We start from the raw sequence: 26596 nt of genomic DNA, 5'->3' as shown, positions 1-26596 counted from the left end.
TTAGATGTTGTTCCGGGTTCATTTGTGACCTCTCCGATGAGTTGGAGTAATTTTGGTAGGCTGGCCACTCCTTTTAAGGTTCACCACTGGGCCAAGTTTTCTTTGTTAGTGGATAATGGCTCTCACTGTGATTCACTAGAGTTCCAAAGCCTTATACATGGCTCTGTAACCCAGGCTGATAGATGTCAATTACTTTGTTTGTATTGGCTGTACTCCTGTATTGGCTTCCCTTCATTGGCTTCCTGTTAAATCCAGAATTAAATTCAAAATCCTGCTCCTCTCATACAAGGTCTTAAATAATCATTCCCCATCTTATCTTAATGACCTTGTAGTGCCATATCACCCCATTATAGCACTTCGCTCTTGCACTGCAGGCTTACTTGTTGTTCTTATTTAAAAGTATTTCAAAGTAGAATGGGAGGGAGAGCCTTCAGTTTTCAGGCCCCTCTTCTATGGAACCAGCTTCCAGTTTGGATTCGGGAGACAGTATCTGTACTTTTAAGATCAGGCTTAAAATTTTCCTTTTTGCTAAAGCATATAATTAGGGCTGGATCAGGTGACCCTGAATCCTCCCTTAGTTATGCTGGGGGACTCCCATGATGCATGACCTTTCTCACTCACTATGTGTTAATAGACCTCTCTGCATTGAATCATACTTGTTATTAATCCCTGTCTCTCTTTCACAGCATGTCTTCTATCCTGTCTTCCTTCTCTCACCCCAACCGGTCGCAGCAGATGACCATCCCTCCCTGAGCCTGGTTTTGCCAGAGGTTTCTTCCTGTTAAAAGGGAGTTTTTCCTTCCCACTGTCGCCAGAGTGCTTGCTCATAGGGGATCATTTGATTGTTGGGTTTTCTCTTTATGTATTATTGTAGGGTCTACCTTACAATATAAAGCGCCTTAAGGCGACTGTTGTTGTGATTTGGCGCTATATAAATAAAACTGAATTGAATTTGTTTGTCAGCTGTTTCTTTTGCTCGTGCAGCTATTTGAGATCTTTAAGCCTACTTCAGTTTGTCACACAGGTTCTATTTAAGTATTTTTTTTTGATTGAACAGGTCTGACAGTAATCAGGCCTGGGTGTGCCTTCACAAAATTTCAAACAGCATTACTTCAGCAAAACAACTATCTTGCTGATCTCTGAGCCTAAACCCTGACCTCCCCTTTGAAATGCAAGAGAGATCTAAAAAGCCTAGCTTGTCCTTCAATAGCTGTGGGGGTAATAGGGTGGAAGGTGGAGGCTAGCAACATCTGTTTGGCATTTATGCCACCTTATTGTGTTGCTGAGTCCTCTATCAAGCCTACAGCTGGGATCCTGAGAGTGTACTGAGCCCACTGTCCAGGGGAGTCACACCATGACTATGAACACAACTCAAACAAGTTCTCAGTGCTTGATGGTGCATAGTAGGCTATTTGCAAGACCTCTGTTTTTAGCAAAGGAAGTGGCACTGAAATCACACCCAAAGTGTGTTTTGTTCCCTGTGCTGCCCTTTCCCTTAGCCTGTTATCCTGGAAGCTGTTTTACTTGCAATCCATGATTACGGAAAAATGATAAAGAAACGCCTGAGCACTCTCTAAGGAAATTTGTTCAGGAATATCCTGGCACTTCCAATAAACACACAATTCTTTGTCACACCGCACTTGTTTTTGTGAACATTTTTTTATTTTGTAATTATCAACAAATCAAGAAAATAAATGTCAAAGCTTTTCAGAGATAGCTATCGTTTACAGTCATACAGAGAGTTGCTACTTTCGAATAAGACTTCTCAACTTCCCCATAAAGAGTAAAACAAACATAACAAAACTGTTTATGGTTTCATAACTTATCCTCTCTTCCTCTTTCTTACTTCTGTCACCTTACTTCTATTTTGAATCACAGCAATAGTCCTGCAGTGACGCCTGTTTTCTTAAGGAATACTTGGTTATAAAACAAAAGACTTATTTTACAGCATTATGAATGAGCAACTGGGCCATTTTTAATGACACCACACAAAAAAGTTTCTTCATTATACAAAAATCTTGAGTAAACTTCACCTGAAACATATAAAGTCAACGGTTTATTTATTCAAAGTAATAATCATCAATGACAACATGTTTGGTGTAAACTGAATGTATATCAACCAAGCACATTTCTTTTAACCTGATTCCATTAAATTTACATTATTTTTACATTTTATAGATTGTAGCTATGTAGCTAAATGACATCATAAAATTGTATCCTTACTTAAACTCAGCATTTACGGTGTTCTAATATTTCAATTGCATTAATTAGATCACCTCTCTGACCCTTGTACTTCCGTTTTTTCTCCCTTGCATCCTTCTTGTAAGATAAGAGCAGGAAAAACAGACTGAACAGGCTCCCAGAATCGTGTGTGATATGTCTCCATCTATGGATCAGATGACATCTTTACACAGACCTTCAATAATTAGTGTGGATGCTGATTAAGCATCCACAGTATTGTTCTTCTACTTTTCATCTTCCGTATATTTTTTGGTCGCTATCTCCTTCAATACCGTTCAACTTAGAAAAACTTAGCCATTGTTGTCCTCTTTCATCTAATGTTATTATTATTGTAATAGATGTTATGGTTCTTTCATAAATGCCACCAATGCACAGTCTCCTCCGAATATATCTGTAGATGATGTTCACCGTCTTGTCGATATTTTTTCCCCTGCGCAACAGAGCAAAAGAGAGAAAGTATTCAAATTTTATATTTCTCAGTATTTGTATACAGTGGTCCCTCGTTTATCGGAGGTGTTATATTCTGAAAATAACCAGCGATAGGTGAAATCCGCAAAGTAACCAACTTTATTTTTTACAATTATTTTAGATGTTTTAAGGCTGTACAAAACCCCCTACACACTTTTCTTAGACTCGCACGAACATTTTCACACTTTCTCTCTTGTTTAAACACTCTCAAAGTTCAAACCTTTGTAGAAAAATAAGTCCAGTATTATAGAATGAAACCAAAGATCAAACCTTGTTTTCAGGTACAGAACATGAGAATAGAGCAGCTGCCAGAGAATTCAACATTAATGAATCAATGAATCATAAGTCCAATTTTTTGTGCAATAGTTATCTTCCTCTGCCTTTTTGGTCCTACCACAGGTGCCTTTGACGGTGCAAAACGTTTCGTCGACATTGTTGCGTTTGTTGGGGAAAAAACGTACAAACATACAGTACAGCACTTCAGAGTCACACTGCTGGCGATCGATGTAGCGATTTTGTACTGTACAGGAGAGAGTGCTCGGAGGCTAACAGGCATCTCAGAAAACGTTAGAGCACTTATGCAAATATGTGATGTGTTGATGAATCGAGCAGATATTTGAAGTTTACACAGCACCATTCTCGCATGAAAATACCTTAAAAGTTTATTTTGTGACCCAGAAAGAGTAATATTTCAAACTCCGCCACTCTGTGTTCCTCCGCCACTGCCTCGTTTGAGTTTTGGACGAAATGGATTCTGGGATATTGCATTTCGTCATTTCGAGCTGATTGGAGACCAGAACAGTGATTAGCTGGTTTTGTGGCACAAATATAACTGTGTAGAGAAAGAGTTGAGCGCGCACGGGCAGAAATGTTGAGAGCGTTAAGATGGCGCCGGTGAGGTCGGCTGCCGTCACGACTGCTCCGACCACTTTTTCTTTGTCTTTGTTTTTTAAGTTAGTTTTCAGCGTTTCTAAATCGGCAAAATCATCACCATTGGGTACATTAGGTATGACAGTGACACTCTTGTTTCTATTGGTATACAATGTACTCACAATTCGAAGTTTTTAACTCCGGATCCGAGCTGGCCGAGTGAGATCTTGAGGGAGAACAAAGGGAAGCGGCGGCCTAGAGGGAAGCGAGCCGGCGTCACGAACAGGCTGAGAGCTCGTGCACACCGCACACCTCTGCCTAGCATCCTGCTCGCCAACGTCCAGTCACTGGAGAATAAGCTTGACGACCTCAGGGCCAGGGTAAAGTTCCAGAGAGACATTCGGGACTGCAATCTCCTCTGCTTCACCGAGACATGGCTGAACCCCGCGGTGCCGGACCACGCCATCCAGCCGGCCGAGTTCTTCTCGGTTCACCGCATGGACAGGACACGGGACTCGGGGAAGTCAAGGGGAGGCGGCGTGTGTTTAATGGTGAACAACAACTGGTGCAACAGTGCGAACGTTGTTCCTCTCACACGCTCCTGCACACCAAATCTGGAACTACTGTCCATCATGTGTCGTCCTTTTTATCTACCTCGGGAATTTACATCGGTCATTGTAAGTGCCGTTTATATTCCACAATAAGCGGACACGGTCACCGCCTTATGCAAGCTGCATGAGGCACTCACACAGCACCAGACACAACACCGGGACGCTTATTGTGACGCAAAAATAAAAACAAAGGCTGAAACAGGAAGTTCCGGTTCAGAGGAAGGTCGCGCGCTGGACGGATCAATCGGTGGCCGCGTTACAGGACGCACTCGATGACGCAGACTGGGGCATGTTCAGAAACAGCTCCGATGATGATGTCAACGTGTTTACGGAAGCGGTTGTGGGATTCATCGGGAAACTAGCGGATGATACCGTGGAGACAAAGACTATCACAATGTTTCCCAACCAGAAGCCGTGGGTGGATAAAACCATCCGCGACGCTCTGAGATCCCGCACTGCTGCCTACAACACGGGACTCACGACGGGGGACATGGACCCGTACAAAGCCGCGTCATATAACGTGCGGAGGGCGGTGAAAGAGGCGAAGCAGCGCTACGGGAGGAAACTAGAGTCACAACTCCAACAGAGTGACTCTAGGAGCCTGTGGCGGGGACTAAGGACAATAACGGACTATAAAGCACCAACAACCGGTATGACGAACGCGGCCGTGACTCTGGCAGACGAGCTAAAGACTTTCTATGCTTGCTTCGAGGCTGCAGCTAAGGACTCCAACAATGCCAGTGTTAGCGGCGCTAACGGCTGCAGACAGGAAGATACTGCCAGCACCGGAAACGTGCTCGTCATCTCCGAGCATGAAGTAAGGAGAGCCTTCAAAAGAGTGAACACCAGGAAAGCAGCAGGACCAGACGGCATCCCAGGTCGTATCCTAAGAGACTGCGCATACCAGCTAGCTCCTGTGTTCACTGAGATATTCAACATCTCTTTATCTCAGTCGGTGATCCCCACATGCTTCAAAGAGTCCATCATTGTTCCTGTCCCCAAGAAACCCCACCCTGCTTCTCTCAATGACTATCGCCCTGTAGCCCTCACCTCAGTAGTGATGAAGTGCTTTGAACGCCTGGTCAGAGACTTCATCATTTCTTCACTACCAGACACACTGGACCCACTACAGTTCGCTTACCGTCCAAATCGTTCCACAGACGATGCCATCTCTCATCTCCTCCACACATCACTCACTCACTTGGACACTAGAAAGGGGAATTATGTTAAAATGCTCTTCATAGACTACAGCTCTGCATTTAACACCATAATTCCCTCCACACTCACCACCAAGCTGGAGCATCTGGGACTCAGCTCATCTATGTGTCAGTGGATCTCCAACTTCCTAACTGGCAGACCACAGGCCGTAAGGATGGGCGGACATGTCTCAGCCTCCACCACTCTCAGCACTGGAGCCCCCCAGGGGTGTGTTCTGAGCCCCCTGCTGTACTCTTTGTACACATATGACTGTGTGGCCACTACCAGCTCCACCACCATCATCAAGTTTGCTGACGACAAATATTATGTTTATTTATATTTCTTCATACATTCTTATATAGTTCTATATTGTGTATTTTGTTGTACAGTTATTTTATTTTCAACTTTAATTTATATATTTTATCTTATTCTTTCCCAGTTAAATTTACCCTTCATTCTAATTTGTGTTGTACAGTTATTTCATTTTTAACCTTAATTTATATTTTATTCCTTCCTAGTTAAATTTACCCTTTTTAATTTTTCATATTTATTTCCTATCTTATTCATAGCCTTTTCCTTTTTTGTTTTCTTTAGGTCACGAGCAGTTGTCCAAGCATTTCACTACATATCGTACTGTGTATGACTCTGTACGTGACAAATAAAATTTGAATTTGAGAGCGCAAGCAACACGTTGAGAGCGAGCGCAAATGCAAAAACTGAGTGAGAGGGGCTGCTATTGTGTATGTGTATGGATAATAGCAAACACCGAAATACATTTTTTGCACGCAGGAATGAATTTTGTTCACTCAAATTCAGCTTTTTTTCGCTCAAAATAATTTTTTCCTGAAAATACAACACTTGCAGCTGCAAACCTTTTTTTTACATGCGCTCAGAATAGTGGCACAAAAATAACGCCATACATATATAGAGACCATTACCAGCAATCATTCATTAATTTTTTTCTGTGTTTTTTTCTTCCACGGTTTGTTGATATGCTGTGTAGGTGTGTACTTGACTGGCTGATATCGACATAATGGGGGAAACATCTGACTATTGTTCACCTGTAGTTTGAATGCTGAACATTTGCATGTTTAAATCATAAGAACTGTCACTATACAGAGATGTGCTTCTGAATGTGGACGATGTGCCTTCTGATTTTGTAATGCAGTTCTGTTTGTGTTAAGTGATGTAAACATCCAATCGATTTACACTCTTCAAACGTCAAAATTGATCATTTGATTTTTTTTATGACACAGTAATGGTGAGTGTTCCCACCTTCTGCTCTTTGTAACTTAATGTGATCTTTCCGTTTTCGTGTTTTGGACATGATTTTGGAGTCCATCTTCGCAGTAGCGATTGACCGTAAAATAAAGCTACTGGAAATGTACAACTCTACATCCGTTCTTAGAACAGGAAGTTAGCATTTTCTCATGCACAGGGTCTATGAGCTGTCTGCCACTCTCCCAAGATTCATCTTAAAAACATTTGTTTCAACTGCTGCTGTGTGCACAGTGTTTGCTCTACTCTAGCCATCATTTTACCCTCAAAACTCAGCCATTGTTGTTCTCTTTACAACAGCGTGTGTTTCAAAGCTAGGAGATGTAAACTTTTTGAACTGTGTGGATCCAAGTAGAGGGATCACATTTGAGTCATTCAGTGATTCAAAGAATATGAACTTTTAATATTCAATCAGATGTTTTCTGACTCTAAATTTTCTTTTGTCATTACTCAGCTTTTTCTCATCTCCATTTTAAACACGTTCAGCTATTTTTAAACTTCTTCTGTGTCAGCTTTCAACAGTTCTGCACTTTTGTTTTCAGGTGAAAATTCTGCATTTTCCAGCTCATTCAAAAATTTTGACTTAACATTCAGCAATTATTTCATTTCAGCTCAAAACATTCAGCTATCAGCATTCACATAATTTTCACAAAATGCATTTTATAGTTATAGTACTTATTAGAGTCCTAAAATAATTTATTTTTTCTCTATATATTAGTAGAACCATGAAGTTTTCACTTTTCCGTTCCCTGAGCTCACTCTGGGTGGAGTTTTTTTTATCCTCCTCTCACCTCATGTTGTGTATTTTTGTCGCAAAGGAAACTTTATTAATTTCCTTCGGGATTAATAAAGTTTTTCTGATTCTAATTCTGATTATCTATTTATTTAGTCATAATTATTATTTTTTAATCACATTAACACAACGGGGTGACAACAATATTCCACATACTAGAAATGCTGCTCAGTATTTCATAAATTACATTTTTTAACAAATGTTGGAGTAAAAACCTAGTTACAGGGAAAATGTGTCTGCAAATATTAACTAAACATTTCTACAAAATTGCAGCAACATGGGCATAATGATACATGTGCTGAGGTGAAACTAAACTTAAATAATATTATCACAGTAGTCTGTTCACCACCAAATTAATTATCCTGGTCAGCTGGCTAAAAGTCTTTACTTTAGCAGCCTAAATCGAAGGCTAACATTAGCATTTGTTAGCATCAGCCAAAAAGGGCTGAGGTTTAAACTAGGGCAGTGTAACTTTGCCTGAAACCCCTTAAAGTGAACATAGGTATTATTATAGTGTTTATTAAAGTCCTCCAATAATTTTTTTCTCTCTATACATTAGTAGAACCATGAAGTTTTCACTTTTCCCTGTTATCTACATTGCTGACTTTCGCTAATTAGCTAGCTAGCTAGCTAGCAGTCACAGCTGTATCTATGAAAACTGGTCTGGCCACTGGAGGGAAAAACTGGTGGTATCATAGCAAAAATTATTTTAACATTAAAAAAATGTAAAGCTTAAAACTAAATAACCGTTATTTTTAAAATGAGTCAGCAAAATATTCCTGACTTATCTGGAGACAGCAAAAACCAGTTTACAAATGACAGACCTTATTTTGAGTTTGATTCCATAAAAAGTGACAAAAACATTAGTGTCCGTTGTGCGTGGGAAGAAAACTTCTTTTTAAAGCAAACCCCCCCCCAAATTTCCAAGCAAGCACCGAGTGCGCTACGACGTAATGGGCAACTCACAGAGAAACTCACGGATTCTTCCACTGACCGCTGCGGCACACCTTCACCAGGGTAAACCTCCGCCTATGCCACTCCTGCTTTACAGGTGAAAATAGAGCAACAGGACCACTAGTCTTTGATGTTATTTATTTTCTGCTGTGTTTTACTTGCATCTATTTGAAAGAGTGAGTGTAAACACACACAAAAAAAATATTTTATGTGCTGGAATGTGCAGAAAATAGGTTTAAATGTTAAACAAATTTCTTCCAGTCAGAGAATGTTGCATATAATTTAATTTTTGCTTGATGCATAAAGTTTCAAAGGTTAAAACTAATAAAACAAGTTTTAAAAAGAGACTTTTCCATTTGATTACATTTTGTATGATGGATTATGCAGAAAAAGTAGAATTGGGCTGAAAGATCTATCGCTTTATCACCTATTCAGGTTGTAAATCGTGTTTTTAAAAAGTAACTAAGTAATTAATTACTTTTGAAAATAAGTAATCAGTAAAGTAACGGGATTACTTTTTTGGGGGAGTAATCGGTAATTAGTTACTGATTACTTTTTTCAAGTAACTTGACCAACACTGGTCAGGAACAAATGTAATCGCATGGCAGGATGCTGTAAAATGACCAAACTTCAGCCAGGAGAACAACTGAGATAATTCATCCACAATACGAGGTTAGTCATTCATATACTGCTGCATGGGCTGGGCTGTAGTTTTAAAAACTGAGCTTAAATAAATGATTAGCGGTAATAAAAGCCGAGGGAGGTCAACAGTGATCACTGACTGTTTTAGGAGCTTTTTGAGATTAAATAGAAGAAAATACATAACATTAAACATGTTAACAACACAAAAGCCATATTAAATGCAGACTACTTTAGGCCCGGAAGTAGGATTCGTCACGTCATCACTTAACAATCGGATAGTAATCAGCCACAACTATTTTCAGTTGCATTCAGAAAGTTAGTCATGCAGGTCCATATGACAGAGAATATGCATGTTCTTTTTGTTTTCACATTATAATTTATATTTAATTGTGTTGTGGTTTGCAGTGTTTTGTGTTGTTTCACTTTAAATTTATAAAAGGAAAAAGCTGAAAATTTAAATAGTTAAAAGTTGAAATGTGAATAGTTGATTTTTGTATTATATGATTTATTTATTACATTTTATGTGGCGTGAATAAATAAAAGTATATTTACGGTGGCCCCTACAGACAAAGCACATACAAACTTCAAATCACGTACGAACCCTGAAGCACGTACAAACTCCAAAACACGTAAAACTCAAAAACACGTACAAACTCCGAAGCACGCACAAACTCCAAAACACGTAAAAACTCAGACGCACATAAAAACTCAAAACACGTACAAAAGACAACAGAAGTGCTCCAGGATGCTAGGGGCAGTGTTGAACTTTTGTTACCTAGTGGCTACACAAGCCAGCAAGTACCAACAACCGGATTTGGTGTGTGGTAATAACAGGTAAATGAACTTTTTTAAGCTTGCAAAGAAAAGCGTCTGGACTTCTTTAAAGAAGTCCTTTGACTACGATGACCTGGATGACTGAGAACCTTCACAGACAGTGTTGAATTCTTACACAGGTTTTTCTGTTATTTAAAGGAGGAAGTAATTTATTTTATTGCAACCTGTAATTTACTGTAGTTAACTTTTATTTGTTGAATTGTTTACAAGAGGTTTGAGGTGTGAAATAAACTGCAATGGAGTTTGAAAACAAAATATGTGTGTGTGGTTGGAGGATGTGTTTGTGTCGGGAGGGGGCGAAAATGTTCTTGTAAAACAAGGCTACATCCACACGTACACGGGTATTTTTGAAAAGGCAGATTTTTCTATGCGTTTGTGCCTTTCGTCCGCACATAAACGGCGTTTTTGATCACTGAAAACTGAGATTTTTTTTAAAAAACTCCTGCCAGGATGGAGATTTTCGAAAAGTCCGTTTTTGCATTTACATATGGACGAGGTAAACAGAGATTTTGTCACCCAACGTCAAAGTGTGCGCCTCTTTTTACGTGGCGGTATGCCCCCACGTTATTATTTACATGAGATTAATTTCTACAATGGAGGATATAGGCAAAATACTGTTGTTGTTAATCTTATTATCTGCAGTTTGTACATGCTTACATACACACACAGTTACTGTGTACATGTGGACGTAGCCAAAACGGGGCCTAGCAAAAAAAGTTTGAGAACCACGGCTCTACAAGGTAAGTGAAATAAAAATGTGAAATAAAGAAATCGTTCAAAGTGGGCTAGGTGCTAATTTTCAGATGGCAGGTCTACATCTAGAATTAAAAATAAGCACAAACAGACACATGTTGGCATCTTGATGCAAATTTACTAAAATCGCACGTGCAACACTTTCTACATATTTGACAACAGAGGAAAAACGCAAAGTTTGGATGTATTTTTAATTTGGATTTTTTTTTTATTTCACGCCGAATTAGATATTTTAAAAATCAAGCCCCAAATCACAAAGTCTCCTCCCTGTTTGTAGTGTAAGGTCAAAACCATACAGTACTACAGAGAGCCCCAACAATCAAATGATCACCCCTCTGACCAAATACTAGGAGACATTACCAGGAGGAAACTTCCAACGGAACCGGGCTCAGAAGGGGCGGCCATCGCTGCAACCGGTTTGGGGTGGGGGAATCAAAATGGAGACGAGATGGCCTGAATTACAGTTGTTAAAATTTGGATTTGAGGGCAGATCATAAAATTTGATGGTGATGCTTTCAATTTTTGACTTGGTGCTAAGATTCTGCTTCAAGATATTAAAAGAAGCAGGGCAGTGGGGAAAAGCCAGAATGGTTATGTTAATCATTGCTGGCTTTAATGAATCACCTAAAGGGTTTTCGCAGAGCTTTTCCCACAGTAGGAAAAAAAAACCTGAAAATTTTGGACTTGTTTTGGAGGAATGGGGATGATTTGGAGCCTGATTGTTATATGCCTCATCAGAGCCTTATCAAAAGACAAATCATTTGCCATCGCAACCTTTAAGACATTGTCTGGGGAGCCAAACTCCTTGATGAGGTATTTGGCTATTTTCTTCATGAACTTTTCCTTGTTATTTGTCAGACTTGTGGCGGACTCTGTGCTGCTGAGTTCAGGCTGTATCAGATCTTTCAGACGGTGTAGTACCGTGTCTAGTTCTTTTTTAGTAGATTCAGCGGTCCTGGCAACCCAGTGCTGAGTGTCAGTTTTAGATTTGGTGATGACTCTCAGGAAGAGCGAGAACACGAACTGACTGGAATTCTTCTCAACATCAGAAGATGACCCTGACACAGAACTCATCTCTGACTTTAAAGAGGAATCTTTGAGAGAGCCTGAAACGCTGGCAGAGAATTTTTTTGGGAGACATGGTCCCAGATTTTGGTGTTCCAGGTGATTTTTCAGGTGCCAGAGAACTTTTTTCTGGTGACATGCTCCCAGATTTTGGTGTTTGAGGTGATGGAACAGATTCTTTACCACTGCCATCTGAATCTGTGCTTGTTTCCTATGTTGGGGTCCTTGTTCTTTTAATAAAGTTCTGAATGTCATCCATCGCCACAGAAACCTTGTCCTCAATCATTTGATCTTTGCCCTCGTTCTCCACCCAGAGTAAAAGCTTTTGTAAAAACTTTTCTAATGCGTATTCTACGAAGACATAGAGGACTTCAGCAGAAAAGGGACAGTTTGAGTCATGTGCTGGTTGTGGAGTCCTGGAGATGACTGTGTCGGAGAGGGCTCTACCCATTAGAGGCTCAGGAATTTGATAAAGTCGACCTGTCATAAGTAGATCAAACAGTCTTCCAATGTTTTATGGATGATGAAGTGTTCTTCTTTCTTTGTTAACTTGTCAAACCTCTGATCTAATGGTGTCAAATTCAACTGGAGAAGAACGTATGTAGCGAAGTGTGTTTCGGGAAGGGGCTCGACTGAAAGGGGGACTGAAAACCATACTTTCATCGGAGGACACTGTTTATACTTGTGGAACTTACACATGTTTTGTAGACAAACAACAAATTTCCTGTTTGTCTTTATTACTTGTCTCAGCTCTTTTTGCAGTTTTTCAAACTGTTTTTTCGCAAACATGGAAAAGCGGTGTTTGCGCGCTTTGAGCCCGGAGTGTGAGGTGGATGGCAAACATTTAGAGAAGTCGTCTCTCACCTTGTTGATAATTAATCCTGCAGTAAAGGCAGGTTTGGGTAAGCTACATCTCTCACAGAGCTCTTCACTGCTTGAATGCATGTTCCCAAGTATCTCATTTAAGATGTCAGCTGCAACCACTTCTACTGGGGTTGGAGCTCGGATACTTTGGCTGTCTGCAGTTGATGTTATTTTGTCTTGTTCTGTTAGAACTGATTCTTGTGGGATCTCCATTTTTTCCTCATCCTCATCTTTTTCTGTCATCGCTCCATCTGAGCTGCTTGATGACAAAATTGCAGAAATCTCTGCGATTGCTAGTTGCAATGGCATCTTTGAATCCATACTTTCTGTACCGGAATCAGACCCTCTTGACAGGCACTGGCAGCGCAGCTTACGTGCTACATGCATTTTAAGGCACGAGGCAGCGTGACAAACCATGCGGTGCAGCTTTTCAATATTACTACATTTCCCGCTAACATAAACGGCGGGGTCTTGCGGGAGATTGGGGCTTTTTGTAATGAATTCAATTGCTGAGCTTTTCGGAGATCCCTTCCTCAACCATCCGTGTCAGCTCGTCAGCGCTCTCGTGTCGCTGTTTTGGGACATTAAGAGCGCTGGCGGCTGAAATCGAGTCTCCAAGGAACGGGATTATTTTTCCCGCATCTAAAGGCTCTTCCCTCGTCATGCAATCCTGAATAATAGGAAGGGCTACTTTCAGGATTCTGCTAGAGGCGATCTGAATGATTTCACAAATCATATCAGCGAGCACCGCTCGGACGCCGGAGTAGCATGTGTCATTTTTGATCATGCTCCACTGAACTTCAGAGAGCCTTTCAAAGCACCTGTTGATAAGGTGGCATAATATGGTCTGCTATGACCACGATTGAAATCTCATTTTCGCTGTGTGTTGCCATTATCGTATCAATAAAATGAGATTTTCTTCTTTTGAGAAGAAAGGTGTGAGAATTTTCTTGTTTTAGAGAACGCCGACTGTTGAACATTTGCAAACAGATGAGCAGTGATTTGTCTGTCTGAGAGCTCCTATTTAAGGGTTTAGCTGCCTGTGACGTGGCTGACAGATCAAAGCAAAAGCGAATTCCTTTGATCTGCCAGTGACGTCACAAAGAACGCACGCGCACACGGATAAAAGCCCCTAGCCCACGCTCACAGCTGCGCAGCAGCAGATTTGAGTTGGCCCGCTATATCCCAGGATTCATTGCGAGTCAAAGGTTTAAGAAAAATGGCGGACGGTCGAAGCGACGCGGTCCAGATATAAACTCGAAAGTAAGTACTGGGCTTTTATCTCACTTCAACTATACAGCGGAACAAATGTTAGCATAATGAAAAGTCTTAAAAAGTCACATTTAGCGAACCCTCGGCTAAGTTACATGATGTTAGTGATATCCCCACTTAACGCGGCTCTTTGGTCGGTTAGTTAGTTTAGGTTTCTGCCGAAGCTGGGTCTGTTTTTCGGTGTGAAGCCAAACGTATTTAAACGTTTTAGGAAACGCCGAGCAGAGTGTTGACCAAATATTTGGCCCGCGAACTGTGTTGAGGGCGCGGACTCAACCATGCTGTGCTGAAGTTTGTCCTTAAAGAGCTCTCATCCTTTATAAACCACTAATAATGAGACAGGCAGTAGATGGATAAGTCCTCCTCTTGTTTCCTGCTGTTTTTGTCATCCTTATATCAAACAACCAAGTCTGTCACCTTTGTTATAAAGACCAACACTATGCATGATCATGTCCTGTTTCTCCTTTCTCTGATTAAAATACATCAAGTGTGTCTTTGTGATTCAGGGCTCGCAAAATTTCAAAATCCCTGGTAGCCCTTTGGGCAGGGACTCTTCAGTTTTTGGTAGCCCAAAATAAATTTAAGTAGCCCGAATAAAAAAAGAGAGTAATGTTTTGATTGATGTTTTGTTTCCTTTACAATATTATACATTAAAGTATAATTGTAACGGAAACAAAACATTAATCAAAATATTGTTGAAACACAAATTACAAGATTGTACAACAAAAATTACAATCATCAACTCAAATACTTGGTTCTAATTGAACAGAAATTTCTAAGAACTTGTAAGAACTGTGTAGAACATGAATCGGTCTGTGTCAGATCCTGAATTTGAAATTTCCACTGAAGTCACGGGTAAGAGGCATGTGGAACAAAGATCGAGGCCATTTGCTTTTTGAAGTTTGCAAAGACTGCTAAATTTTGCCAGTGGTAGTTCACTCTTTGCAACATAGTACGCTGTTCTAAACAGATTTTTCAGGTTTATTTTTAGTATGTTATTTGCAATTGGTGTTTGTTCTGGGAAAGATATTGCAGACTGAGCAATAATGCATTTCTTGCATTTCTCATGGGTTCTAATGGGGGCCTTTCTTAAAATTACTGGTCCCAGTAACAAAGGCGCTTGTCGACTCAGAAATCGAGGGAAAACCAACAACTAGGGGTGGGCAATATAAACGATATACGATAGAAACGATATAAATTTGGCCAACGATAGAGATTTTGACTATATCGCGATAGCGCATGTTGATGATGTCATCAAGCTGCGCCTGTTTTGGTCGAAAGCATTGCAGCGGCTAAAACCATTATCATCTGTAAATTATACCGGGCGTCAGTCACAGGAAAGAGATGAAGCACTTTTGAAATATGGGGAAAGCCAAAAACCGTGCTTCCTCCACTTCCGTAACATTGATTCATTAATGTTCAATTCTCTCGAGCTGTTCTATTCCCATGTTGTTGCAGTATATTAATAACTAACCTCGTATTTTGGATGAATAATCTCAGTTGTTCTCCTGACTGAAGTTTGGGCCGTGTATAGCATCCTGCTATGCGATTGCATTTGTCCCTAACCACCAGAATCCCTCACGTTAACTTTTATCGAGTGAAAAAAAAGTTGGCGTTCATCCTCCAGCTTCACTGTGCTAATGTTATGCTAACATAGCTGTGTCGCTAGTAGAGCTGGGCGATATAAGATTTTTTCATATCACGATATGTTTTTTTCATTTCAGGCGATAACGATATATATCACGATGTAAGCCAAATAACTATATTTGTAAGATTTAAATGTACCATTGCTCACGAGTAAAATGTCAAATAATCAGCAGCTTGTTTTGATTTAAATATTTATTTCCCATAATAAGTTCAACAGGGTAGATGTACTTAAGGAACATGAGACTTTTTTAGATAAATGAAGGCAAATATTGCAAACTACACAAAAGGCAGCCGCTAAAGCGTTTAAGTTTCAAAATAGAACAAACAAAACAGACGACTAAATTGTCAGTTCCACTTAGAAACAAAATATTAATTCTAAAAACAAATCTTAGTTTGTTTTACAGAATAACAGACAAAGTGACTAACTTTTGTCAATATCAAATAAACTGAGAACTAAAAGGAAATTCTCAATTTCTCCTTGTTGTATAGCTTAGCTTTTTAAACAGTTTTAATAGTTACTTTAGTCTGACAAAAGCCGAATGACAAATTAGCGCTTCCAGTCAGAGATTGAGCATGCACCGGTTTATTGTATTCCCAGACTTGCTTTCGGCACAATTTACAGTGCGAGCTACTCTGTTTTTTGTCAGACTTGAAATAGCCGAAATACCTTCACACTACGGGACTTCTATGGCTCTTCAGTTCGACAATCTCTCCGGCCTTGGAACCATCATCTGTTTTCTCTTCGGTAACCTTCGGTCACGCTCTCAGTTGATTTTTCTCTAGTCGGCACACTCATTTCCTCCATTACCCGGGCGGCACGGCGGCTGGCTGCTTCCCAAAAAAATACACATGTGCGGCTTGACACTTGTGCTGTACGTAACAAGTCACGTGACGTAACGCTGCGGCTGTGATTGGTTCGGCTCTGCGCTAGTTAATTTGGATTGGATGTTCCTCTTTTGTTTTGTTTTTTTTTAAGAGGACAAGAGCGGTGAGGCCTATCGCAATAGTTAAATTTTTCTATCGAGAAAAAGTTATTTCGCAATACATATCGGTCTATCGCCCAGCTCTAGTCGCTAGCAATCACGTAGCACAACATTATATACCAGATAGTCCAACTTCAGTAACCCTGCAAATGCCACTGCTGTTTTGTTTTCTGTCTTCATTTATGTTGGAAGTGGTAGCAGAGCTGTACGTTTGAATTAGTTTCAAAAATCTCTGTCAGAACATGGTATGAAATGTTTAGGTGTAAACTAGCGAGCTAAATTCCTGTTAACTTGTAACTCCGTTAACTTTAATAAATTCTGTTTTCATGGATGCATGGATGTAAAACTTAATTGTTACACCCGATAAAGTCGCAATGCTCATGATTTAATTAAAGATCAAAGAATTTAGTTTTTAACTCTTAGTGTTCGTTTGACTTTGGGACCTGAAGGGGACGGAGTTTTGGACCCAGATTATTCCGCGAAGCTCCTCACTACAGCAGCTGTAATGCTCTGACTATCCATCAAGCCGTGCGGCTTACCAAAGTTGTACTACAACATTTTTTAACAGATTTCTGCACGCAAAAATCGGTTCGAGGTCAGTAAGCACAACCAGAATTCATACATAAGGCACACTCTCGATTTTTGAGAAAATTAAAGGATTTTAAGTGTGCCTTATAGTGTGGAAAATACGTTATACAGAAGAAAAGAATATATCGTGATATATATTGTTACCGCACATGCTTCAAATTAAATCGCGATATGAATTTTAGGCCATATCGCCCAGCCCTACCAACAACACACCCGGCAGAACATTATGTTATTTACACGGGTGCACATAAGTGGTCCGCATGTGCACATTCGCTGTCAAAATAAAAGATGCGCACCAGATAAGAAGTTGCAACGCGCGTTTGCGTCCATATAAAAGGCACTGTTTTTGTCCGCTAGAGTGGGATTTTCACGGCACATTCTGCACCAAATCTCTGTGCGTTCATCATTTGTTTGAAGCCAGCTCGCCTCCTGCAACCACTTTTCCGAGAATACGTGCTTCTTTTGCGGTTCGGACATTTCTTTGGAGGTGGAGGAACACCAAAGTAATTGCTTAAAGGAGCTTGCTTCTTCGACATCTTTAAGAGTTCTAAACAAGTGTCTGTCCCCCTCTGGAAAATCTTATGTACGCAAACACGCGTTGCAACTTCTTATCTTGTGCGCGTTTTTTATTTTGACAGTGAATGGGCACCTGCGAAACACTTCTGTGCAGCCCTGGTTATTTAGCTTGTTATATTGCAGCCACAGAAATTTGTCCATGAAACCATAAAGCTGCACTTTCTTTTTGCCTTATAGTCTGATTTGTCAGAACTTTTCCGTTTTGTGGTAAGCTTTTCTTTGGCTGTCACTTCTTAACTCTGACCTGTCTTATTTGGCTCAGCAGAACTAAAATATATATCCTGCTGCTTTTACACACACACACACACATAACGGTCAGCGATTCTCTGCGCGATCAACCTCTCATATGTTTAAGCTTGCTGCGGGAGATTTCACTTGTCATGTTTGCATAGTAAGCTAACGATTAATAAGACGATGTCAGAGGAATTGGTGCGCAAATTATTGTCACTCACCAATCAGTGCTGTCGCTCTCTATACACAGTTTGCGCGATTGCAAAGTGAAAGCAAAAAACAAGCACAAATTCAAACGCGATTTAAATATGTCACATATTGACAGTGGCTCACCGATGCCAATGACACAATTACCCAGCTACATTTCCGAAAGAATGCAAAAGCATTGACATATATTTTTCCTTCCTACAATAGCCCGACGTGCAGGGCAGAGATAGATTTTGGTAGCCCGACTGGAAAAATCGCTAGCCCCGGGATGTCGGGCTAGCGATTTTACGAGCCCTGTGATTATAAGAGAAAACAGTTTTCATCCTGCAAGTTAGCAGATATTTGATAAACTTCTGCTGCTTTTGTTGTTAACTGCCATGGTTGATTTCCTTCCGCAAGTATCCAGAGTCAGAAGAGACTGAGAAGGTGAGGGGAGTCTGGGCAGAGGCTCTCCACCCCTGATAGACACGAGGATAGACCCAGGACATTGTGTGAAGAAGAGGAGGAGAAAAAGGAGCAAGCAGCAGCTGATAGATGCAGAGGAGAACGGGGGGAGTGCAGACAGCTCTCTGTAGTTGAGGGACTGGTAAAAACATTGAAAATGCTTTCTTGATATTTGCTTCCTGTATTTGCTGAAGTATTTCCAACACAAACTGTAACAGCTGCATACAGGGAACCACTCACTGATGTTTATCCTGCAGGACAGGATCTGACTGGGAAAGAAGGAAAAATAAGGGAACCACGGACAACTTTGATAATATTTTGATTTATCCAGAATATATTCAGTTCAAATATTGTTTTCATCACAGTGGGATTGTGCTGGTTTCAGTGGGGAAGGTATGCAGCTCATTTAAATACAAAGAGCTGTGAAAAGTTGTTCATTTATAAAGTGTGTTAGTATTTTATAAGGATGTAATGTTTCTGTATCATTTCTCTCCTTTTAGAGCCTCTTACCCAAACATCAGCCTGTTTAGTGCTCTCATATCTTCAACCTCTTAAGTAAGTTGTACAGAACAGTTTTCTCATCAATAAAAGAATATTTACTGCATCAGTGTGTCTTCATTTCATCCGAAACACACAAGGATCAAATCTCTGACTTTATTTGAATGTATACCTTATAGATCCCCGTGGTGGAAATTCCTCTGCATTGCCTCAGGATAGCCACTGATTTGAATGTAATTCTCTCCCAGATATGTCACACAGAGCTGAAACGACAGTTTTCTCCGCTGAAAGTCAAACGAATGACATCAAATAAAGATTTTCTCTATATCTGTCCAACATGCCGTCCACCACCGCTGTAGCTGTCACGGTTGCTTGGCAACAGAAACTGTTGTAGGCTAGACCGTCAATTCACTTCAGGTCTTCTCAGCCTTCGAAGGCTCCGGCTCTGTGACTCAGTCACCCTGGTAACTCCCAACAGCTGAGCGACAAGTATTGATAAATGTTTCTCTGCACACTGTGAAATCTAATGTGTTTAATTAAAAATATTAAGAAGACTGAACTTTTTTTTAAATCAATTTGTTATTAGAACTCAGTTTAAGTAAGCTAGCAGTTCTTTTTATTCAAGAAGCTGATCAACTCAGTTTATTTGAGTAGTGTTAAATTCTAAAAACTAAGTAAGCTTTGTAAAAACATGGATTCTGACCATCCTGAAAAGTTGCCGGAGGTACTTGATTCAGTCCACAGGATCAGTCAACGACGTAAGTCCTCTTCTGAGCTGAGTCAATAGTAACACCAAGGTTCCTGATAGGAGGTTTGGCAAATGTAACAAGTGGACCCAAGTTTTCCATAACAGTAGGTACAATTTTTTTAGGAGCACAAACAAGGACTTCAGTCTTCTCATTTAGCTGAAGAAAGTTTTCAGCCATGCAACCTCTAATGGAGTGTATGCAAAATCTGTAGCTTGGAAACATCTTGGGGCTTAAAGGAGATATATAACTGAATATCATCTGCATAGCAGTGGTAAGAAATATCCTTAAAGGTGCTCAATAAGTGCTGAAGAGGAAGTAAATACAACATTTCCAGCTCATTCAACATTTTTAACTTAACATTCAGCAGTTATTTCATTTTAGCTCAAAAACATTCAGCTATCAGCATTCACACTGCAGTTTCTTCAGAAAATTCATTTTCTAGTATTATTAATCGTGTGCTTTTGCAAATAATAATAGCAAGAAGCGCCTACAACAGACTGCGCACGCGCAATACGGAGGTTAATTTGAGCCATTGCTTCTGCAAGTTAAGTTGAGAAAAATTATAATTTCTTAAATACAGAAGCGTGACACGAGACAGACCCACAATGTGTGGGATAAGAAGTGTAGACACGAGAAACTAAACGTGTTTTAATTTTTGTTTTGAAACGCTGAAAGTTTTTTTCGTGATTGTCACTGCACCTTTAAGATAAAACCACGTGATCTTGTTGCTATAGCGTCATATCCGGACGTACTCTGTCAGTGCAATGTTTCCATAGATGTTGTGTTATCAATGGAAACGAGGAAATCCACATTTAATTAGCTGGCACAGCAACGCCAGCTGAAGCATTAAATGTCCGGTTTGTCCACATAAGTAAAAAGAGTCATCGAGTTTCTTCTCGTCTGTCAAGAAACTGCAGTAACTACCGAGTACCGTAAGTTCAAATATTGCTACCAAATTGTAGAAAAATAGCTAAGTATGCTTGTAGCCTATTGTAGCGCCAATCTAGTTTGCATCTTTACTTTAAAGTGTAATCCTCTGGGTAAAACCTGCAGTGTTTACCAAGAGAGCAAAGATTATATTTTACAGATGACTCCTAAAAGGTGTTTCGCAATACAAAACTAGCACATGTGGATCCGTTCAGCTGCTGGACTGAGCTAGCAGCTGTGTGACATTATGATCACGATAGCCCTTGGAGCAAGAGGAGCCCTCCTCAGCTTGAGGTGCACTTTGCAGAGAGCAGGCTCCTTTGCAAGACTTGGACTCATTCAGAACACCAGATCCGGTTTTGTTAGAAGGGGGCAGATTTTAACCCGCATACCCAAGATTACACTGCTATGTTGGGGTGCAGTCAACGGTTCTTTAAGTGCAGTCAGATGCCAGGAAGTTCTTGTTCAACCCCAGGCTTCGGAAAAAAAGTCTTTGGCTAAAATCCAAGTGCACAGACTTATATTTTTTCTTCGCCTCAGCTTCCGGGCGTTGGTCCTGCTCTTCAAATTTGTCCCCCTTCTTCTCCTTTACCCCTTGGTTCTGGTGTTTACCCGCTGGATGCCTCATTGGCTCGATGCTTTGCTGTGGGTGACTGAGACCTCTGGTCCTACTTTCATCAAGCTGGGGCAGTGGGCTAGTACTAGACGAGACATCTTCTCTCAAGATTTCTGCAACCGTTTCTCCAGGCTCCACGTCAAGGTACGCCCTCACTCCTGGGCTCATACCAAGCAGTGCCTCCGGCGGGCTTTTGGGGAGGGCTGGAGAAGGGTTTTGGTGTTTCGGAGTAAAGAACCGGTGGGATCAGGATGCATTGCACAGGTATACCGAGGCTGGGCCAGGGTGGACCAAGTGGAGGACCCAGCTTTCCAATCAATAGTAGAGGAGATGGAAAAAGACGATTTGTTGGAAGCCTGGGAGATCCCTGGTTTAGGGGGCATGGCAAGATCTCTGAGGCAGCTCTGGAGGGGGAGTGGGGAGGAAGAGAGCAGTGAGGACAAAAGTCTTCTAGATGGTCAGCAGGAGGAGCGCCTGATACCTGTGGCAATCAAGGTCAGTCTTGCAAGATTGTTTCCTCTCCTACAGATTCACATCACAGTCATGGAGTGTAAATAAAGGAGAACATGCTGTATGATTTTTTTTTTTTCCTTCTTTTTCTTGCACGTTATGTTGGGTGTGTATAAATTGTATCCGATTCGTTGTAGGTGGTCCATCCAGGAGTGAGGAGACAAGTGGAGATAGACCTGTTGCTCATGAAAGCAGGTAGTTGGCTTCTGCACTGCCTGCCTGGACTCAAATGGCTCAGTATTTGTGAGATAGTGGAGGAGTTTGAGAAGCTCATGACCAAACAGGTGATGTAAAAATATTCAGACTCCTACATTTAACCTGGCACAAGCGTTTTTTTGACTTTGCACATGACTTTTAAATAGAGCTTTAGCATTCTGTGTACTAAGACAGGTCACAGTTAGGTGCGATTTCCATGCGTTTTAGATTGATCTCCGTTTTGAAGCCAGAAACATAGAGCGTTTCCAGACGAATTTCCGTGATTTTGATTATGTAAAGTTCCCTACTCCTTTGCGACCATTTGTCACCAGAAGCATCTTAGTGGAAACCTTTGAAGTGAGTATAATGATCTGCAAGTAATTGAGGTCATTAACTGATGACAGTATAGTTCAGTTAATATTCAGCCTCCTTTTCAGGAGAGTGAACCCATTTCAAACTACTTGAGCTCCGAGGTACCCAAGGAAGTGAAGCAGAGGATAGCCAAGATGGGAGTAGACACGCTGCTGAAAATGGTAAGATCCACAACCCAAGGCAATTGGTGTAAACGATAAATGTTTTATATACTTAAGGATGTGTGCAGAATGCTATCATGTGACAATGTAAACTTCTTTATTCCAGGTTTTTTTGGATAACTTCGTCCATGGGGATCTTCATCCAGGCAACATACTTGTCCAGTGTCAGGGTCCTCTCGCTGGCTCGGGAGACGGTACTGGTATTTCAGGGGAGCACCATGGGAAAACCACGCTCACTGATTTGTTGGACACGGTGGTGGTCAGTGTCAGGCCACCGCCGTGTCCTATCCAGCTGGTCTTGTTGGATGCTGGCATTGTAGCCCAGCTCAGTGACCGTGACCTTGCCAACTTTAAGGCTGTCTTCACAGCTGTGGTGCTGCGTCAGGTAGGAACCGATGCAGGAAAATTTTATAGCTTCTTTAAGATGTACTTTGTGCCATTTTATGTAAAGTGCCTACAGCACTTAAGACTAAGTGTTGTGGGGGTGTCTGAATGAAACTGTGAAGAACATCAATGTATAAGCTGCCTAAATGTGAATGAGAACAGTCTTTAACTAATCTGCAATGACGATAAGTGTTTGAACAGTGACACAGCTTTGGTCATTTGTACACCACCACCCATGAAACAGTCACAGAATTTCTTGTGTGGCTTTTTTTTTTTTTTTTTTTGTCCCAGGGTGAGCGTGTGGCAGAGTTGATTCTGAATCATGCCCGAGCTAATGAGTGCAAGGATGCCGCGCTGTTTAAAAAGGAGATGGCTGAGCTGGTGGATCATGCCCTCAGCAGCAACACCCTCTCACTGGGAAAGGTATGAACCAACATTTGCATTGTGTGTGTTATGACCAGGATGATGATGGTGGTTAATGTAATACAGTAGAAGACATTATAATATTATAGAATACTTTTATTTTTAAATTTAGCACTCCTTTTGTGATTCCAGCAACTTGATACATGTCTATTTTGTATCTGTATTGTTTGCTTTTAGAATTTTTAATCGTTTTCCTCTTCACTACAGCTTTCTGAAAAATGAAAATGTGTAGATAAAATAAATTGGCCTCAACATAAATTCATGCAAAACTATTCTTATCTAAAAACCTTCTAGTGAAGCAATAAACTGTACGAGAGGCCTGATCATAAAAATCCAAAACCAAAGCTGTTGTGAATTTGGCCAATCCAAACTCAAATCAGTTATTGGTTTTCATTTTTGTGTGTGGAGTCAATGTCTTTGTCGTATTTGTATGTGGAAGTTACGTAAACTATGAGGAAAGTTTCTTGATGCATTCTCAATCATCCAGGAAAGTAAATCTCCAAAAGTTGATTCTGTTCATCTGGACGTAGCGTTTTGTGGGAGAAACGTTTCGTCACTCATCCAAGTGACTTCTTCAGTCTCAGCTGACTGCAGGTTTCCCCAATCTTATAAACAGTACATTTGCATAATGACTGAAACCAGCCCACTGAAGGAACAATGGGCTGGGAGGTCAGTTCCTTAATCCTCGTTGGGATCCTAATTCCTGTGGCAGGTTAGCCTTCTTAGACTGTGAGGTTTCCGTCAGTAATGGGGGACATCTAAAAGCTGACGTGTACCGTAAACCTACACATACGGATCAATATTTAAGGTTTGACTCTCATCATCCACTGGAGCACAAACTGGGTGTCATTAGGACGCTACAACACAGAGCGAACACCATCCCCACTGACACAGCGGCCAGGGAAGCAGAAGAACAGCACATCAAGAAGGCCCTGAGTAAATGTGGTTATCCCAGCTGGACTTTTGTCAAAGCTGGAAAGGCAACTAAAGAAAGCTCCAGTCGATCCAGGAGAGAAGGAAAACCGCTGCCCAAGCGAAAACCTTTTAAACCCCAAAACACGCTGCGCCAAAACTTGGTCTACCCCGAGGATCGGGTCCCCTGACACAGAGTAACATAGTGTACGCTGTTAAGTGCCAGGAGGATTGCCAGGATTTATACATCGGGGAAACCAAACAACCTCTGGCGAAGCGGATGGCACAACACAGAAGAGCTACCTCGTCAGGCCAGGGCTATGCAGTCTATTTACACCTACAGGCCAGTGGACACTCTTTCAAGGATGAGGATGTACAGGACAGGGAGGAACGCTGGTTTGAGCGCGGAGTCAAGGAGGCCATTTACATGAAAAGGGAAAGACCATCTCTGAATCGAGGAGGGGGCCTAAGGGTACATCTTTCGCCATCTTACAATGCTGTGATTGCAGCCATTCCCCAACTCTGTGACTGGTACTCATGGCCATTGATCAGTGGGTTTTGGTCAGTGGTTGTTGATCAATGGTCATGAGAATTTGCATAATTAAGATTAAGGAACTGACCTCCCAGCCCATTGTTCCTTCAGTGAGCTGGTTTCAGTCATTATGCAAATGTACTGTTTATAAGATTGGGGAAACCTGCAGTCAGCTGAGACTGAAGAAGTCACTTGGATGAGTGACGAAACGTTTCTCCCACAAAACGCTACGTCCAGATGAACAGAATCAACTTTTGGAGATATGAGGAAAGTTAACACAAATGTTAACACTATGGACAGGCTTCACTACATAATCAGTGATTTTTAATAGTGGTTACATAGTTCTTTGCTGGGGTTTGTTTTCTTTGCTTGCAGGTCCAGGTAGCCGACTTACTTTCCAGAGTCTTTGGCCTACTCATCAAACACAAGGTATAACATCACCAGGTTTTTATACTTTAAAAAAAAAAAATTGATCTTAACAGAATCTTATTTATCTGTCAAATATGTATTTCGCTTGTCACCGTGTTTCCAGGTCAAGCTGGAGAGCAACTTTTCCTCAATAATTTTCGCTATCATGGTGCTGGAAGGCCTGGGAAGGTCTCTCGATCCCAACTTGGACATTCTGGATTTAGCCAAACCCCTGCTGTTGAAGAACTGTGCCTCGCTGCTGTGATGCACACACAAAGGAAGCAGCTGTATAATAAATGTACACACAAGCGTAGTATGCCTTTAGTGGATCTACAGTTCATGTGTACATCCTAATAATACCATGACGTTTGTCTTTAGGCTTACAATGCAAGATATTCCTGTGTGGCATACACGTCTCCTCCACATTTCCATAGTGGTGATACCAAAATATACCTCATTATATGGTCAAATTTGTGGGTATTCCCACTTTTATCACTCCTATTAGGAAATGTGTTATCTGTTTGACTAAAATATCCACTACACCCCTTGAAGTTTATTGCAGGCTGTTGGCTGAGTCGGAGGGGGGAAGTGGCACCAGAGGGCATTTGTTGGGATTTACGATCTAAAACAAAATACTGCTAAAATCACATGTTGATATTTTAAAGCACATTTTAATGTTCAATGACTAATATTGATCTCAGGACATCTATTATCACTCCATCCTTTATTGAATCCTAAAAATGTAATTGAGTGGACCATGTTTGCTTCAGTGTGAATCACAATGTACTGTATCACATTCTTATACACTAGGTTGACAATGTGTTGACTAATTGTAACACACAAAACTGACCTGGGTATTGTAGCATACACTATATTGCAGAAAGTTTTGACTCATCTGCCTTCACGTGCATATTGAACTTTCATATTGTTTAATATGTGGGCTCACCCTTTGTCGCTATAACAGCTTAAAGTCTTCTTGGAAGGCTTTCCATAAGGTTTAGAAGTGTGTTTGTGGGAATTTTTGACCATTTCCAGAAGCACATTTGTGCAAGAAGCTCTCTATGCACTGTTCTTGAGCTAATTTCTGTAGCGACTGACTGTGCAGCAAGTTGGTGACCTCTGCACACTATGTACCTCAGCATCCCATGATCTTATTACACAATATAATACCACTAACAGCTTGCTGTGAAATACTTAGGAGTGGGGAAATTACTTTATAGACCTGTGACAGTGGAAGTGCTTGGAACACCTAATGATTTGGATGGGTGAGTGAATCCTTTTGGCAATATAGTGTATTTTTGAAATTATTAGATTGAATGTGAGTTATTCATGTCAATAAAAAGAGAACCTGTAGTGACTTTGTTTTCTATTCATTCGATGCCTTTAGTTTG

At 40.8% G+C, this 26596-nt stretch overlaps 1 protein-coding gene and 1 pseudogene across 2 annotated transcripts; one reads left to right on the top strand and one right to left on the bottom strand.

The window, feature by feature from the left end:
* Positions 1–10700: 10700 nt before the first annotated feature.
* On the bottom strand, positions 10701–13463 carry LOC146570006 (uncharacterized; annotated as a pseudogene).
* Positions 13464–20481: 7018 nt separating this feature from the next.
* Positions 20482–26562, top strand: adck2 (aarF domain containing kinase 2). Of its 2 annotated transcripts, XM_085282738.1 has the most exons (8): positions 20484–21803; positions 21956–22102; positions 22242–22370; positions 22451–22546; positions 22653–22931; positions 23222–23353; positions 25173–25226; positions 25330–26562. In XM_085282738.1, exons 1-8 carry the CDS (start codon positions 20940–20942, stop codon positions 25468–25470), a joined length of 1842 nt encoding a protein of 613 aa, XP_085138864.1. In that variant the 5' UTR covers positions 20484–20939; the 3' UTR covers positions 25471–26562. The 2 variants fall into 2 exon arrangements, with proteins under 2 accessions (XP_085138865.1, XP_085138864.1); XM_085282739.1 differs by lacking the exon at positions 22242–22370 and having other exon boundaries at positions 20482–21803.
* The last annotated feature ends 34 nt before the right edge of the window (positions 26563–26596 follow it).

The sequence above is a fragment of the Mchenga conophoros genome, linkage group LG7, assembly GCF_057382185.1.
Source record: "Mchenga conophoros isolate Kocher_MC1m ecotype Shallow Benthic linkage group LG7, M_conophoros_male_GT1.1, whole genome shotgun sequence".
Taxonomy (NCBI): Eukaryota; Metazoa; Chordata; class Actinopteri; order Cichliformes; family Cichlidae; genus Mchenga; species Mchenga conophoros.
This window is presented reverse-complemented; position numbering and strand designations above follow the sequence as displayed.